The sequence below is a fragment of the Moschus berezovskii genome, chromosome 1, assembly GCF_049115385.1.
Source record: "Moschus berezovskii isolate FMDL1 chromosome 1, NW_MosBer_1.0, whole genome shotgun sequence".
NCBI classification, from domain to species: Eukaryota; Metazoa; Chordata; class Mammalia; order Artiodactyla; family Moschidae; genus Moschus; species Moschus berezovskii.
This window is the reverse complement of record NC_142460.1, coordinates 150,851,880-150,865,460: the sequence shown is the minus strand read 5'-3', so window position 1 is coordinate 150,865,460 and position 13,581 is coordinate 150,851,880. Positions and strand designations below refer to the sequence as shown.

The 13,581-nt window shown below is 36.3% G+C and overlaps 1 protein-coding gene across 2 annotated transcripts in view; it reads left to right on the top strand.

Annotated features, from left to right (window-relative positions):
* RASA2 (RAS p21 protein activator 2) overlaps window positions 1-13,581 on the top strand; it is a 126,823-nt gene that overhangs the window by 45,644 nt on the left and 67,598 nt on the right. For both annotated transcript variants that reach the window (XM_055412637.2, XM_055412627.2), the window contains exon 5: window positions 6,319-6,395. In XM_055412637.2, coding sequence (XP_055268612.1) covers window positions 6,319-6,395 — 77 coding nt within the window. The remainder of the gene's footprint in view (window positions 1-6,318; window positions 6,396-13,581) is intronic.

Genomic DNA, 13,581 nt, shown 5'->3' with positions numbered 1-13,581 from the left:
GTTGATATCTGCTTCAGGGGAGATCCTTGATTTCCTAGCTCCAGTTGGCATTTGTACCCAAAAGAGTTGGTAAGTTGTTGTTGCCTAAGGATCTTCAGCTGTGCGTGAGAAATTCACTCATTCTTCAGTAGATTGGATTCCTTTCAGTGCTAAAGTTCTAGGGAAGTAACATGCAGAAACATAATTTAGCCCTCAGATAAGAAGCTCCCTTAGTAGTAAGATGGGTTTTATATCAAAACAATTCAAAAATTGCTAAGAACACTTAACCCCTTACCTTGAATTGTTTCCCAGATGCTTTATTAATTGCTGTTAATGTTAATTTTTTTCAGTTTTCTTTTCAAACATTCAAGATAAATAATATTTCAGGAGTGCATTTTTCTTTACTTTTTTTTTTCCTTTTCTTTTTTTGTTTTGTTTTGCAGCATTCCTCTGTGGCGTGAACTATTCTTTTCTCAACCTACTCTAACTTGCCTTCAGACCCCACAGCGGGTTGGAGGGAATACATGGACAGCTCTCACTGATGTTACTGTGACACTGTGTTACTGAGTCTGGTGGTCATTTTTCAGTTCTTCTCTTACATGGTCTTTCAGCAGCTTTTGATACTGTTGACTGCTCCCTGTTTTATGAAGCATGTTCTTCCTTAGTTTCTGGTCCTGGTTATCATCTTCCTTCATTTGGGTCCTTTTTCTGTATTCTTTGCCACATAAACAAAGTTAATGAGTTGTGTTGGTACCCCTTCCTATAAATTCTCTTTTGGCTAAGGTGATCTGCAGCCATGCTTTTAAAGCTGTTTGGTCCTGGAGTTCACCACAAACTCTTTAAGTATTTTTCCTTTATTTTTCAGGCACTAGGATTAAAAAATACGCTTTTATATTGATATGACTGATTAAACCAAATCGCTCATATGGAGAAGTTGGTGTTCTCATTAATTAAGGGTGTTTGTCTTAACACAACTTGTACAAGCAGTAAATCCAGATGTAGTGTCAGTCACATCCTTTTGCTGTAATTGCTTAGTTAATAAGTCTTTACCAACAAGCTTATCTTGAATTTCTGGATCATGCCATAAGGTATTGATTGTTTTGTAGGGTTTTTTTTGGTGTGTGTGGGGGTGGTAATAGGGCTTCTGCCCTATTTCAAACAAGCATTTAAAAAAATACAATAACAGTGTATTCTTATATGCAGCTATGTGTATGTTTTTTGTTATAAATTTATAGAAAGCATTTTTTAAAATAAAAATTAAAAAGTACAGTGATTATAGCAAATAATACATACATTAGGATTTCTTTAAACATGTCCAGTTAAGACATAATGAGTATGTAGGTATTTTAAAAACTGCATCTGTAAATTTGTAAACATGGACTAATACAGGAATGAGTCATTCTAGATCATAATAAATAAAGAGAAAACAAATCCATTTGTAAATAGAAGATAATTAAGTACAGCCTTTATTTTTTCATCAGATAGGCAGCTGTGTCCAAAATGATTTATAAAATTAATTATTATATAAAAGAACATTGTTCAGAAATCTAGAAGTTTCCTTCAGATGAAGAAAAATTTTCATCAGTTGAAAATTACTGAGTTCTGTGAGATTACTGTTAAAATTTGTGATTGAAAACTAAAAAAAGTTTAGACTCATGCAGTTTTTAAGTGCATGTATTGTGTTTGCCTAAATACCTGTATTCCTTTGACTTTCCCAAACTGTATGCAAAAATTCGCATAATATCTACTATATGGTATGAGAATATATGTACTATAAAGTTAAAATAATCCCAGATTTTTCTATGTGAAATTTTTATAATAGTAGCTGAAATAAAGTTAGACTATACACCAACCAGTCCATTCTAAAGGAGATCAATCCTGGGTGTTCATTGGAAGGACTGATGCTAAAGCTGAAACTCCAATACTTTGGCCACCTCATGCGATGAGTTGACTCACTGGAAAAGACTCTGATGCTGGGAGGGATTGGGGGCATGAGGAGAAGGGGACGACAGAGAATGGGATGGCTGGATGGCATCACCGACTCGATGGACATGAGTTTGAGTGAACTCCGGGAGTTGGTGATGGACAGGGAGGCCTGGCGTGCTGTGATTCATGGAGTCGCAAAGAGTCGGACACGACTTAGCAACTGAACTGAACTGAACTGATACACCCTCAGATAGTACCAGAGTAATATAAGCTTCTAAGTATTCTGCTTATACACATTAATGTGATATAGTTGCTTATATCAACCTACCATGATTAGTGCTCTGAAATATATATAGAATAATGCTAAGAATTTGATTTGTTTTTGAGAATATAGAAGATGATCAGATATTTGATCTTCCATTATTTCCTCACATATAAAGGGTATATTATTTTGTTATTGAACCTTCCTTATGAGGATGGATAATAAGAAAGCTATTGTGGATCAAATCACACTGCACATTTATCACCAGATATAGTTTCTTGTCAGCATCTTACAGTTACTTCTTTGTGAATACTGTCCCTGTTTTTTTTAGTCGTCTTAGGATTTTTTATCTTCTGTTTTCATCAGTTTTACTATGCCCTGCCTACGTGTGGTTTTCTTTATATTTATCCTACTTGGGTGTTCCTAGGGGCTCTTGGTTACTGTGCCTTGATGTCTGTCTTCAGTTTAGGAAGATTCCAGGCAATTTTCTCTTTCCATTTTTCCCCCTTGTTTGTTCTTTCTCTTCTCTTCTGGGACTTCAGTTACATGAATAATAGACCATTTTACTATGTCTCATGCGTCTCTTATGTGCTCTTCCTCCCTGACTAATCTGTCATCTATTTCACCAGTCCTCTTTTCAGCTGTGGCTAATCTGTGGTTAAATACATGTTCATTTTGGTTTTTTTATTGCTTAATTCTAAATTTTTCATTTGACATATTTTATCATTTCTGGGTATTTGCTCAGTTTTTCATTTCATTTTCTATCTCAAAAAAACCCAAACCAGACTCTGTCAGTTAAAACCATTGTCTATGTCTCCTATAAATCTGATCCTCTTTGTCAGGTTTTGATTTTTTGGGTTTCGTGGAGAGGGGGGTTGGTGTTTGGTCTAATGGCATGTTTCATAATTTTTGATGGAATGCTGGATATTTAAATATGAAATATTTTAGAGATAACTTGAAGCTCTGGATATTTTTTTCTCCCTCCAGAAAAGATTTGCTTTTGGCATGTGGTTAGGCTAGAGGCTGATCACTTTAATCCAGTTAGGGATTTGGCTGATTCCAGGCTAGAGTTCACTCATTGTAAGGCTGATCTATGTTGTTCACCTTTCCTACTCAAGCATAGGCCTTCAAAGATTCCAGCAGAAAACCTGGGTGTTTACAAGGGCCTCTCTATCTTGGTGGGCCCTGGGCTCCCACTTTTATCATTTCCAGCATGAGATTATAGAAAGATTTGAGTAAGCTTTTTAGCCTCTCAGGCCACTGCTGAAGTTAGAGAGTCCCTTTCAGCAGCTTCTTTGGTTGCTCTACCGGCAGCTTCTGTTTACACCTCATCAGCTAGAACTGTATCTTATGTCTATCCTTAGCCACTGTCCCTGGCTTCAAGGGAAACTAGGAACTGTTTTGCTGAACTCATAATGTTTTACTGAAACCTCCCCCCTCCCAGCCCCAAATAAACTTGTTTTAATACTGTCCATGTTTATAAAATAGCGACAGATGTAAGTAAAACTGAACTTGCAGGTGAATATAGTAGGGAATACCAGATTTTTCTTAAGTGTTTTCAAATATGGGTTTCTAACACTAAAAAGGACCTTCAAATAATGTTTAAAATTTCTTGTTCATTATTTTTTTTACTAGAAAGCAAAGCACGTTGGTAGTAGAAACTTTAAAAATCTAGATGAGCAGAAAAGAAAAAACCTGAAATCCTACCAACCAAAGTTTGATCAATGTTTTGGTAGGGAGCTTCGTAGTAATTTTATATAGCAGTACATGTAGTATGTTTTATATTTACAAATTAACTTTGAATTATATACCCTATTTTGTGATTTGTTTCTTTTACTAAGTATCATATATATATATATATATATATTTCCATGTTAAAGTATATAATGAGGGTAGTACCTTACAGTTTAGAAATTAGTTTCCTTAATTTAATTCATAATGCTTTTTAATTTTAGTGTTCCACCCTAGTAGCATGTATCTTGTGTCTGCTTCTTCTCTCTCTACTCTTTTTTTGACCAGGTTAGTATGTAATAATGTTATTGTTGACTAATACCAAAAGAATGTTCTGTTTAACAGCCTGTGGAAGTAATGAACATATTAGGTAGGTTCTGACTCAATGGCAATGATTCCTGGTAGAACCCCATTAACTATCTTTTTTATTTCTAGTCTTGACTTGATACAGTGTTCAATACATTTGATACAGTGCATGATACATTTTTGTCAGTGAAATTATTATACTGTTTGTCTACTCTTTATTAATAGTTTTTATTGTTTTTAGAATAGAGAAGATCCTGGACATTTTCTGAGAGGCATTTGGGAGTGCCTTGTTAGTATACAGTTTCTATGATAAAATACATACATGTTAAAATGGTACAACTGCTTTGAGATGTAAATGTTGATGCAGTTGGCTAGGCTCACTCATGAGTCAAGTGACACATGCTGGTATGACAGCAAATAGGATTCAGAATTTTAGTTGAGTCATGAATTACTACATATCATAGACCTTCTCGAGATCACTCTTGAATAGTAGGGGTTGTGAATGTTAAGTGCCTGATGAATGAAAGACCTGTTTTATAAATCGTATATGATTTTATAAATAATTTGTATTTAGGTTTTTAGTGGAAGGTTTGCTAGATCTAGTTCCAGTTCCACCTGCTAATTTTATGGCAACTGATGCCTTTGTTTTTTAGAGCTTAACTTTATTATGCAGACTTTTTATGTTGAGATACGTCAGTGCTTATTGCTCAATCCCTTGAGCTTTGTAGTCAGTGAACCTCAAAATCTCTCTTGTATAAAATATGCCCATTAAAAATAGGCTGATTCAGATTAGATTTCTGCATATGTCTAAAGGCTTGTTTCAAAGAAGAATAGTAACTAGATAATAAACTTTCCATCCTCTGATGAAATTACTTAGGTCATTAGTCTCTAGATATCACACCCTTGAAATCTTCACTTGGCAATGTGACAGTTTGTCATGTCAACTGGGTGGAGGTAATCTAGCACCAATTCTTAACTAGTTCTGAATTGCTCATCAGTTTAGAATTGCTCATCACTGGTGGCGGGGTAGAAATAATCAAGTCCTGGATTATATTGTTCCTAAGCCTTTGTTTCTTGAGAAGTTGATAGTTTGCTTTAAACTTATATTACTAATTTTTTTTAAAGTCCATTTATTAATGGCTTTTTAAGAAAGTAGCCCTTTATTTTCATTCTCAGCATCCTATGTTTTCATCAGTGTTCTTGGCCTGTTTATTGTCTATCCAACTAGATTATAAGTTCTTATAAGCAGTGACTTTGTTTTACTTGTTTTATTTTCCCTCACCGCATGGCTTTGGGATCTTAGTTCCCTGACCAGGGTTTGAACCTGGGCCCTGAGCAGAGAGCATAGAGTCTTAACCACTGGCCTACCAGGGAATTCCTGGTAGGAATGACTTTGTTTTATACTTATGTAGATTCCTACCCGCTCCTACAGTGTCTCCTAAAATATAGTAAATATTCCATAAATCTTAATTATTTGAGAAAAGTAAGTGTGACAAATTGAATCTTACCAGTTTTAAGTTACTCTTATTGTTTAGATTTGTATGATACTATCTTTATACTTATCTTTTCTGGAAAAAGCACTCTGTGTCTTGAATTTGCTAAATTCAAACTTTCCTAAAATGTGTGTTATCTTTCTAATTCATGATAATTGAGATAAATAAATATTTGTTGAATAGGACATAGAATTCTTAGATTTCAATACCATGTTTGATATAAGCCTTTGACTGCTTGTCTCTCAGGTTTTGATCTGCATTGTTGGTTATAAGTCATTTAATACGCACTTGATGTAGACAAAGCCATGGGCTAAGAATCACTAAAATTTAGTTAGTGGATAACTAAATATTATGACTGCCATTTGAAAAAGAACATACCTTTATAGCACATGGAACACTGTTCAGTGTTATGTGCCAGCCTGGGTGGGAGGGGACTTAGGGGAGAATGGATACATGTATATGTATGGCTGAGTCCCTTTGCTGTTCACCAGAAACTACCACAATATTGTTTATCTCCTATACCCCAATAGAAAATAAAAAGTTAAAAAAAAAAGAATATACCTTAACATTTTTTCAGTAAAATAGACTTCTCAGTTTGTGATTTTTTTTTTGTCTTTATAGGGTAAAGTTCACCTTGAATTAAAACTGAATGAACTGATAACAGAAAATGGAACTGTGTGCCAGCAGCTTGTTGTACAGTAAGCATATTTCTTTTGCCAAAATCAACTAGAAATAATTCTCCATTTTGTATTCTTTGAGTCTTAAGGCAACTCCTTATTTTAAATACTTCAATATCTTTTTTTTAAGAAATGAACTCTGCTATGTTATTCCTTTATTAATTTGTTTTCCAGTTTATTTTCTCACATCTAGTCTACATAGGTTATATATGAGTCATTAATTCATTCAACCGATAATTTATTTAATGTGTGTTAAATGATAGATGTAGGGTGTTTTCATAGTATCACAGATAAGCATGTATGTATAGTCCCCTAACAGAAAGGAGTTGGAAAATATTCCTAGTAGATGGCCTCTAGAAACTCCAATAGATAAAACCCAGCATCGCATTAGGTACCCTTAGGGCTAAAACTCAATGTGTACCTTGAGATTACCAGTGTTGATTCTTATCTGCTTTGAATTCCTTTTTTGCACTTTTGCTCTCAACTCATTTTTATCATCCAGAGTCTAATCTTCTAACTGTTCAGTAAATCTGTTCCAGCCTTTTCCCTCCATCCGAAACCCTTCCTCTGGGCTGTCAATTAACAATTGAATATCCCTGACTTCGGAATGTTTTCTCTATGTCTCAACTGATATGTAGTGAATATCCCCTGAAGTACTGTTCCTCTGCTGCCACCTTGGTTCAGTTGCTCTGTCGTGCCTAACTGTTTGCGACTCCATGGATTGCAGCACTCCAGGCCTCCCTGTCCATCACCAGTTCCCCAAGCTTACTTAGACTCATGTCCATCGAGTTGGTGATGCCATCCAACCATCTCATCCTCTGTCATCCCCTTCTCCTCTCACCTTCAATCTTTCCCAGCATCAGGGTCTTATCCAATGAGATATTATCACCCTTATCTTTGCATCAGGTGGCCAAAGTGTTGGAGTTTCAGCTTCAGCATCAGTCCTTCCAGTGAATATTCAGGACTGGTTTCCTTTAGGATGGACTGGTTTGATCTTCTTGCAGTCCAAGGAACTCTCAAGAGTCTTCTCCAACACTATAGTTCAAAAGCATCAATTCTTCGGCGCTCAGCTTTCTTTATAGTCCAACTCTTACATCCATACATGACCACTGGAAAAACCATAGCTTTGACTAGATGGACCTTTGTTGGCAAGGTAATGTCTCTTCCTTTTAATATGCTCTCTAGGTTAGTCATAGCTTTTCTTCCAAGGAGCAAGTGTCTTTTAATTTCACGGCTGTAGTCACCATTTGCAGTGATTTTGGAGTCTCCCCCCCCAATATAAAGTCTGTCACTATTTCCATTGTGTCTCCCCCATCTATTTCCCATGAAGTGATGGGACTGGATGCCATGATCTTAGTTTTCTGAATGTTGAGTTTTAAGCCAGCTATTTCACTCTACTCTTTCACTTTCATCAAGAAGCTCTTTAGTTCTTCTTCACTTTCTGCCATAAGGGTGGTTTCATCTGCATATCTGGGGCTATTGATAATTCTCCTGGCAGTCTTGATTCCAGCTTGTGCTTCATTCAGACCAGCATTTCGCCTGATGTATGCTGCATATATATAATATATATATAACATATATAAGTTAAATAAACAAGGTGACAGTATACAGCCTTGACATATTCCTTTCCCAATTTGAAACCAGTCTGTTGTTTCTTGACCTGCATACAGATTTCTCAAGAGGCAGGTCAGGTGGTCTGGTATTCCCATCTCTTGAAGAATTTTCCACAGTTTGTTGTGATCCATACAGTCAAAGGCTTTGGCATAGTCAGTAAAGCAGAAGTAGATGTTTTTCTGGAACTCTCTTGCCTTTTCAATGATCCAGCAGATGTTGGCAATTTGATCTCTGATTCCTCTCACCTTCTTAGTCTGAGGCTATGTATTCTAGGGGCCAGGGAGTAGGATCAATAATACTCTCCTACTGCTGCTCCTAATGGGCTTCCCAGGTGACGCGGTGGTAAAGAATCTACCTGCCAATGCAGGACATGCAAGAGACTTGCGTTCCATCCCTGGGTCAGGAAGATCCCCTGGAGGAAGAAATGGCAACCGACTCCGGTATTCTTGCCTGGAAAATCCCATGGACAAGGAAGTTTGGTGGGCTACAGTCCATGAAGTTGCAGAGTTAGACACGACTGAGCCACACATATACTGTACTGCTGCTCCAGACTGTAGTCTCCTAAAAAAAAAACCCAGTTCCTTTGATGTATTCTCTTTCTGTATAAATATATATTTATATTATATACTTATATATGTATACAGACACATAGAATATATATTACTTAGTTAATTTCTTCTGAACTCTTTTAAAGAAGGTTGCACATACCATAATCCTTAATATATCAGTGTGTGTTTTCTAAGAATAATGATACTATTATAATATTTAAATGTACTCTATTGCAGTTTTTGAATTTAGGAAATTTAACATTGTTACAATAAAAGTGTTATCTATAGCTTTTATATTTCATTATAGTTACTACATTTTACTTTTGTCAACTGTTCCAATAATGTTCTTTAGACACCTTTTTCTCTCCAAAAAAATACACAGTCCAAGATCATGTGTTACATTTAGTTGTAATGTCTCTAACCTCCTTAACCTGTAGTAAGTAGTCGTTAGCTTTTTTTGTCTTTCATGGTATTGAAATTTTTGAAGATACAGGCCAGTTATTTTTTTTTAGATATTCCTCAGTTTGGATTTGCTTACTGAAAACAGTTAAGATTTGTTTATAGTTTTTCTTCTAGACCGAGAGCATATAGTGAAGGTGTTTGGATTAGTCCCCCTTCCACTATTCTCTCGACTCTGTTCAGTTTGATTATGTTGTACACGTGAAATACAGTTAAGTGGATTGAATTGGTTTGTTTGTATTTAGTTTAATGTTTTTTCCCATCCTTGTTCAGTTCAGTCGCTCAGTCGTGTCCGACTCTTTGCGACTCCATGAATCACAGCACGCCAGGCCTCCCTGACCATCACCAACTCCCGGAGTTCCCTCAAACTCATGTCCATAGAGTCGGTGATGCCATCCAGCCATCTCATTCTCTGTCGTCCCCTTCTCCTCCCGCCCCCAATCCTTCCCAGCCCATCCTTGTTGGTTTACCTTTTTTTTTTTTTTTGAGTATGTAGAATATCTGGATGACTTCAGAAGTCAAAACTATACCAAAAGGCATTACTCAGAGATGTGTTAAATCTCCTCTCCTTAAATCCAATTCTAGTCGAGCATAGGGGCTTACCTGATAGCTCAGTTGGTAAAGAATCCATCTGTAATGCGGGAGACTTGGGTTCGATCCCTGGGTTGGGAAGATCCCCTGGAGAAGGAAAAGGCTACCCACTCCAATGGGTATTCTGGCCTGGAGAATTCCATGGACTGTATAGTCCATGGGGTTGCAAAGAGTCAGACACGACTGAGCGACTTTCATTTTCAGGCATCCATGATCTGGTTTGTCTCCCTGTAGTTTTACAGAATGTCATATGAACAGATTTATATAATATATAATCTCTTGTGTCTTTTACTTAGTATACTGCTTTTAAGATATATCCACATTATATATCAGTAGTTCATCCTTTTTTTAGGTATTTTTTATTTCTTGTCATAACTTATTAGTAGATACTGTTGTCCTTGTTTTACAGGTGATGAAACAATGCACAGATTGGTTAAATAAGTCCAAGTTCATATAGGAAGAGTGAAGTCTGATTTAAACTCTGGCTGGTTTTTTTTTTTTTTAGTTTTGAAATAAATCATAGATTTACAGGAAATTATAAAGTACAGAGAGGTCCTTGGCACCCTTCACTTAGTTTTTCCTCAGTGGTTGCATCTTACATAACTATAAATACAGTATAAAAACCAGAAAATTGACATTGCAGAGTATACCTTTTATCGTGTGTAGATTTGTATAACCACCACCACAATCAAGATACAAAATGATTCTATCACTGTAAATATCTCCCTTATGCTAGCCCTTTATAGTCACACCCACACTTCCCTTACCACCATCCCTAATCTTGCAACATCTAATCTGTCTCCATATCTAAAATTTTGTCATTGCAAAAATGTTATGTAAATTGACTCTTAAACAATGTATAACCTTTTAAGGTTGGCTTTTTTCCCAATCAGATCCAGTCAATTTTTGTGCACAGTTTTTAAAATCTGTTTTGCCAATTCTGTCTTTTATTTAGTGGATTTATACCACTTATTTTTAATATAATTACTGATGTTAGGCTTTGGTTCTGTTCAATTCAATTGCTCAGTTGTGTCTGACTCTTTGTGATGCCACGGACTGCGGCACACCAGACCTCCCTGTCCATCACCAACTCCTAGAACTTGCTCAAACTCATGTCCATCAAGTTGATACCATCCAACCATCTCATCCTCTGTTGTCTGCTTCTCCTCCTGCCTTCAATCTTTCCCAGCATCAGGGTATTTTCCAGTGAGTCAGTTCTTCACATCAGGTGGCCAAAGTATTGGAGTTTCAGCTTTAGCATCAGTCCTTCCAGTGAATATTCAGGACTGATTTCCTTTAGGATGGAGGGACTATCAAAAGAGTCTTCTCCAAACCACAGTTCAAAAGCATCAATTCTTTGTTGCTTAAATCTACCAGGCTTAAATCTGTTAGATTTAAATCTACCATTTTATTTTTTATTTCCTGTCCCCTACTTGCTTTTTCCTGTGAGTTACTTGAACATTTTTTAGAATTTAATTTTATCTGTAATTTTTTTAACTCTACACTGTATCTCTTTGTTTAGTTTTTTTTTAGTGTTTGCTTTAGGTATTACATTGTACATGTGTAACTTGTAGTCTACTAGTGTTGACATTTTATCAGTGAGAATAAAATGTAGAAACCTTACCTTCTTTTAATCCTCCACGATTTGTAATATAATTGTCTGAAGTATTTCTTGTACAACAGTAAGAACTTCCATCAGTGTTACAGTCTTTCAGCTGTCCAACACAATTTAGAAAACAAGAGAATTCTTAAGTCTCTTGTATTTAGTTATATATTTGCTCTTTCCATATTTTTTCCTTCCTGTCATTTCAGGATCCCTTCTTTTATCACTGTCTTTTATGTTTAGAGAATTTCCTCTTACCATTATTTTTAGGATAGGTCTACTGGTTACACTTTCTTTTAGTTTTTCATTATGTGAAAAATGTCTTGATTTTTTTCTTCTTTCCTAAAGGATATTTTCACTGAATATAGAATTCTTGGTTGATAGTTCTTTTTTTTTCCCTCAGCACATGAAAAATGTACTATTTCCTTTTGACCTTCATGATTTTTTATGAGAAATCCACTATCATTCAAATTGTTTTTCCTATGCAGATTTTCCTATGTTTCTCTCTGGATACTTCCAAGATTTTTTGTCTTTCATTGTCTAAGTGTTATAGTTTGACTGTAGATTTGTTTGGGTTTATCCTGCTCAGCTTCTTGAACCTACATGCTTATATTTTTTGCCAGATTAGGAAATTTTTAGCCATTTTTTCTTGTTATGTTTATCAACCCTGCTAGATTTCTCCCCTGTCCGTTTGAGACTCCAGTGGCTTGAATGTTAGATCTGCTATTATCCCATACATACCTGAGGCTCTGCCCACTGCCCCCTGTCTTTTTTTTCTGGTCTGTTTTCCCTCTGTTGTTCATATTAGGTTATTTCCATTGTTCTGTCTTTAAGCTCACTGATTCTTTTTTCTGTCTGTTCTACTCTTGGACTCATCTGTGGAGTTATTTTTATTTTGGTTATGGTATTTTTAAGTCCTAAAATGTCCACTTGGTTCTTCTCTATTTCTTTGGTAAGACTTTTTTTTTTTTGCTGAAACTTTTTGTTTTCATTTATTTCACATGTGTTCATAATTGCTCATTGAGTCATTTTTATGATGCCTGCTTTCACATTTTCTATCAGATAAGTTCAACATCCATGCTGTCTCAGTGTTGTCATCCTACTGATTGTCTTTTCTCGTTTAAGCTGGAGATTGTATGGTTTTCAGTTCTGTCCTGTACATTTTGGGAATTATGTAATGATACTCTGAATCTTATTTAAATCTTCTGTTTTAGCCAGACTCTGATTTCTGCTGGTGGGGGAAGAAGAGTTCCTATTCATTACTATCATGTAGAAATACAAGCCCAGGCTCCTGAGTCAACTGCTGTTGAAACCCCTGGAGGAAGGAGAAGAGTTCCTTGTAACTGCTGAATGAGAGCTGGCTCAAGCTCCCCTTTGTTTCTTCCTGTTACCACTCTGACTGGGACAGGGAGGAGTACCTTATTACTCTTCCATGTGGCGTCCAGTGATACCCTGGTTGGGAGGAGTTAGTTACACCTACAAAGTGGTGAAAGTCTAACCTTCCCACTCAGCCTTCTCTGACGGCACCCTGATATGGAGGGGGAGGAATGGTTAGTCTTGGTGGCGATGGAGATCCAGGCTCCTCACGTGGTCTGTACTGACTCCACAGGAAGAAGGGCTCATTACAACTTGTTAGAGGTTGAAGTCTAGGTTCTCACCTCAACTTCGGGCCTTTGTTGACGGGTGTGTGAGGATAGAGCCAGTGTTTTTCATGGTGTTTAATTGGAATAGATGGTTATTGTCTAAAAATGGCTTCTATCTTGCTAAGCTGTCTAGAGAAAGCTGGCTTTTCTCTGGGCACTTGGAAGTACCCATTGGTATTTCTGGGTTGGTAGCTTCTCTGGTACTCAGTCTGGGATATATAAGGTATAATAAGAAAGTCTAGGGAATTCACTGCTGAGTCCCAGTTTTGTTGGTTTCCAGGATCTCTGATTGAGTTGCCTTCTTCTCTTCACTTTTTAGTTTTATTACATTTGTTCAACATCCCGGGCTTTTAGCCATGCTTGATTGGAAGAAGAGGGAGATATGCATCTACTCCATCTTGTCCTAGAATTGGAAGCCAGTTCATTTCTTTTTATTTAAGAATAGTATTCCTTTGTATGGAATTTGTTTATGCATTTACCAGTTGATGGATATTTGAATTGTTTCCCATTTGAGCCTATTATAAAGAAAACTGCTGTAAATATTCACAAACAGGTCTGTATGTGGACATATATTGATCTGTATTTGATTCCTTGTCTTTTTCACTTAAGCCTTCACTGTCCATACTCAACGTCCATAGAACAATGGAACTCCAGTAGTAGCTTTGTGGAGTTTATTGCTGATTTTGCAGCTTTAGAGGTATTTTGAAGTTTGTAGTATTTTCTTTTTTTCAGTAATGTTCAAGCCATGG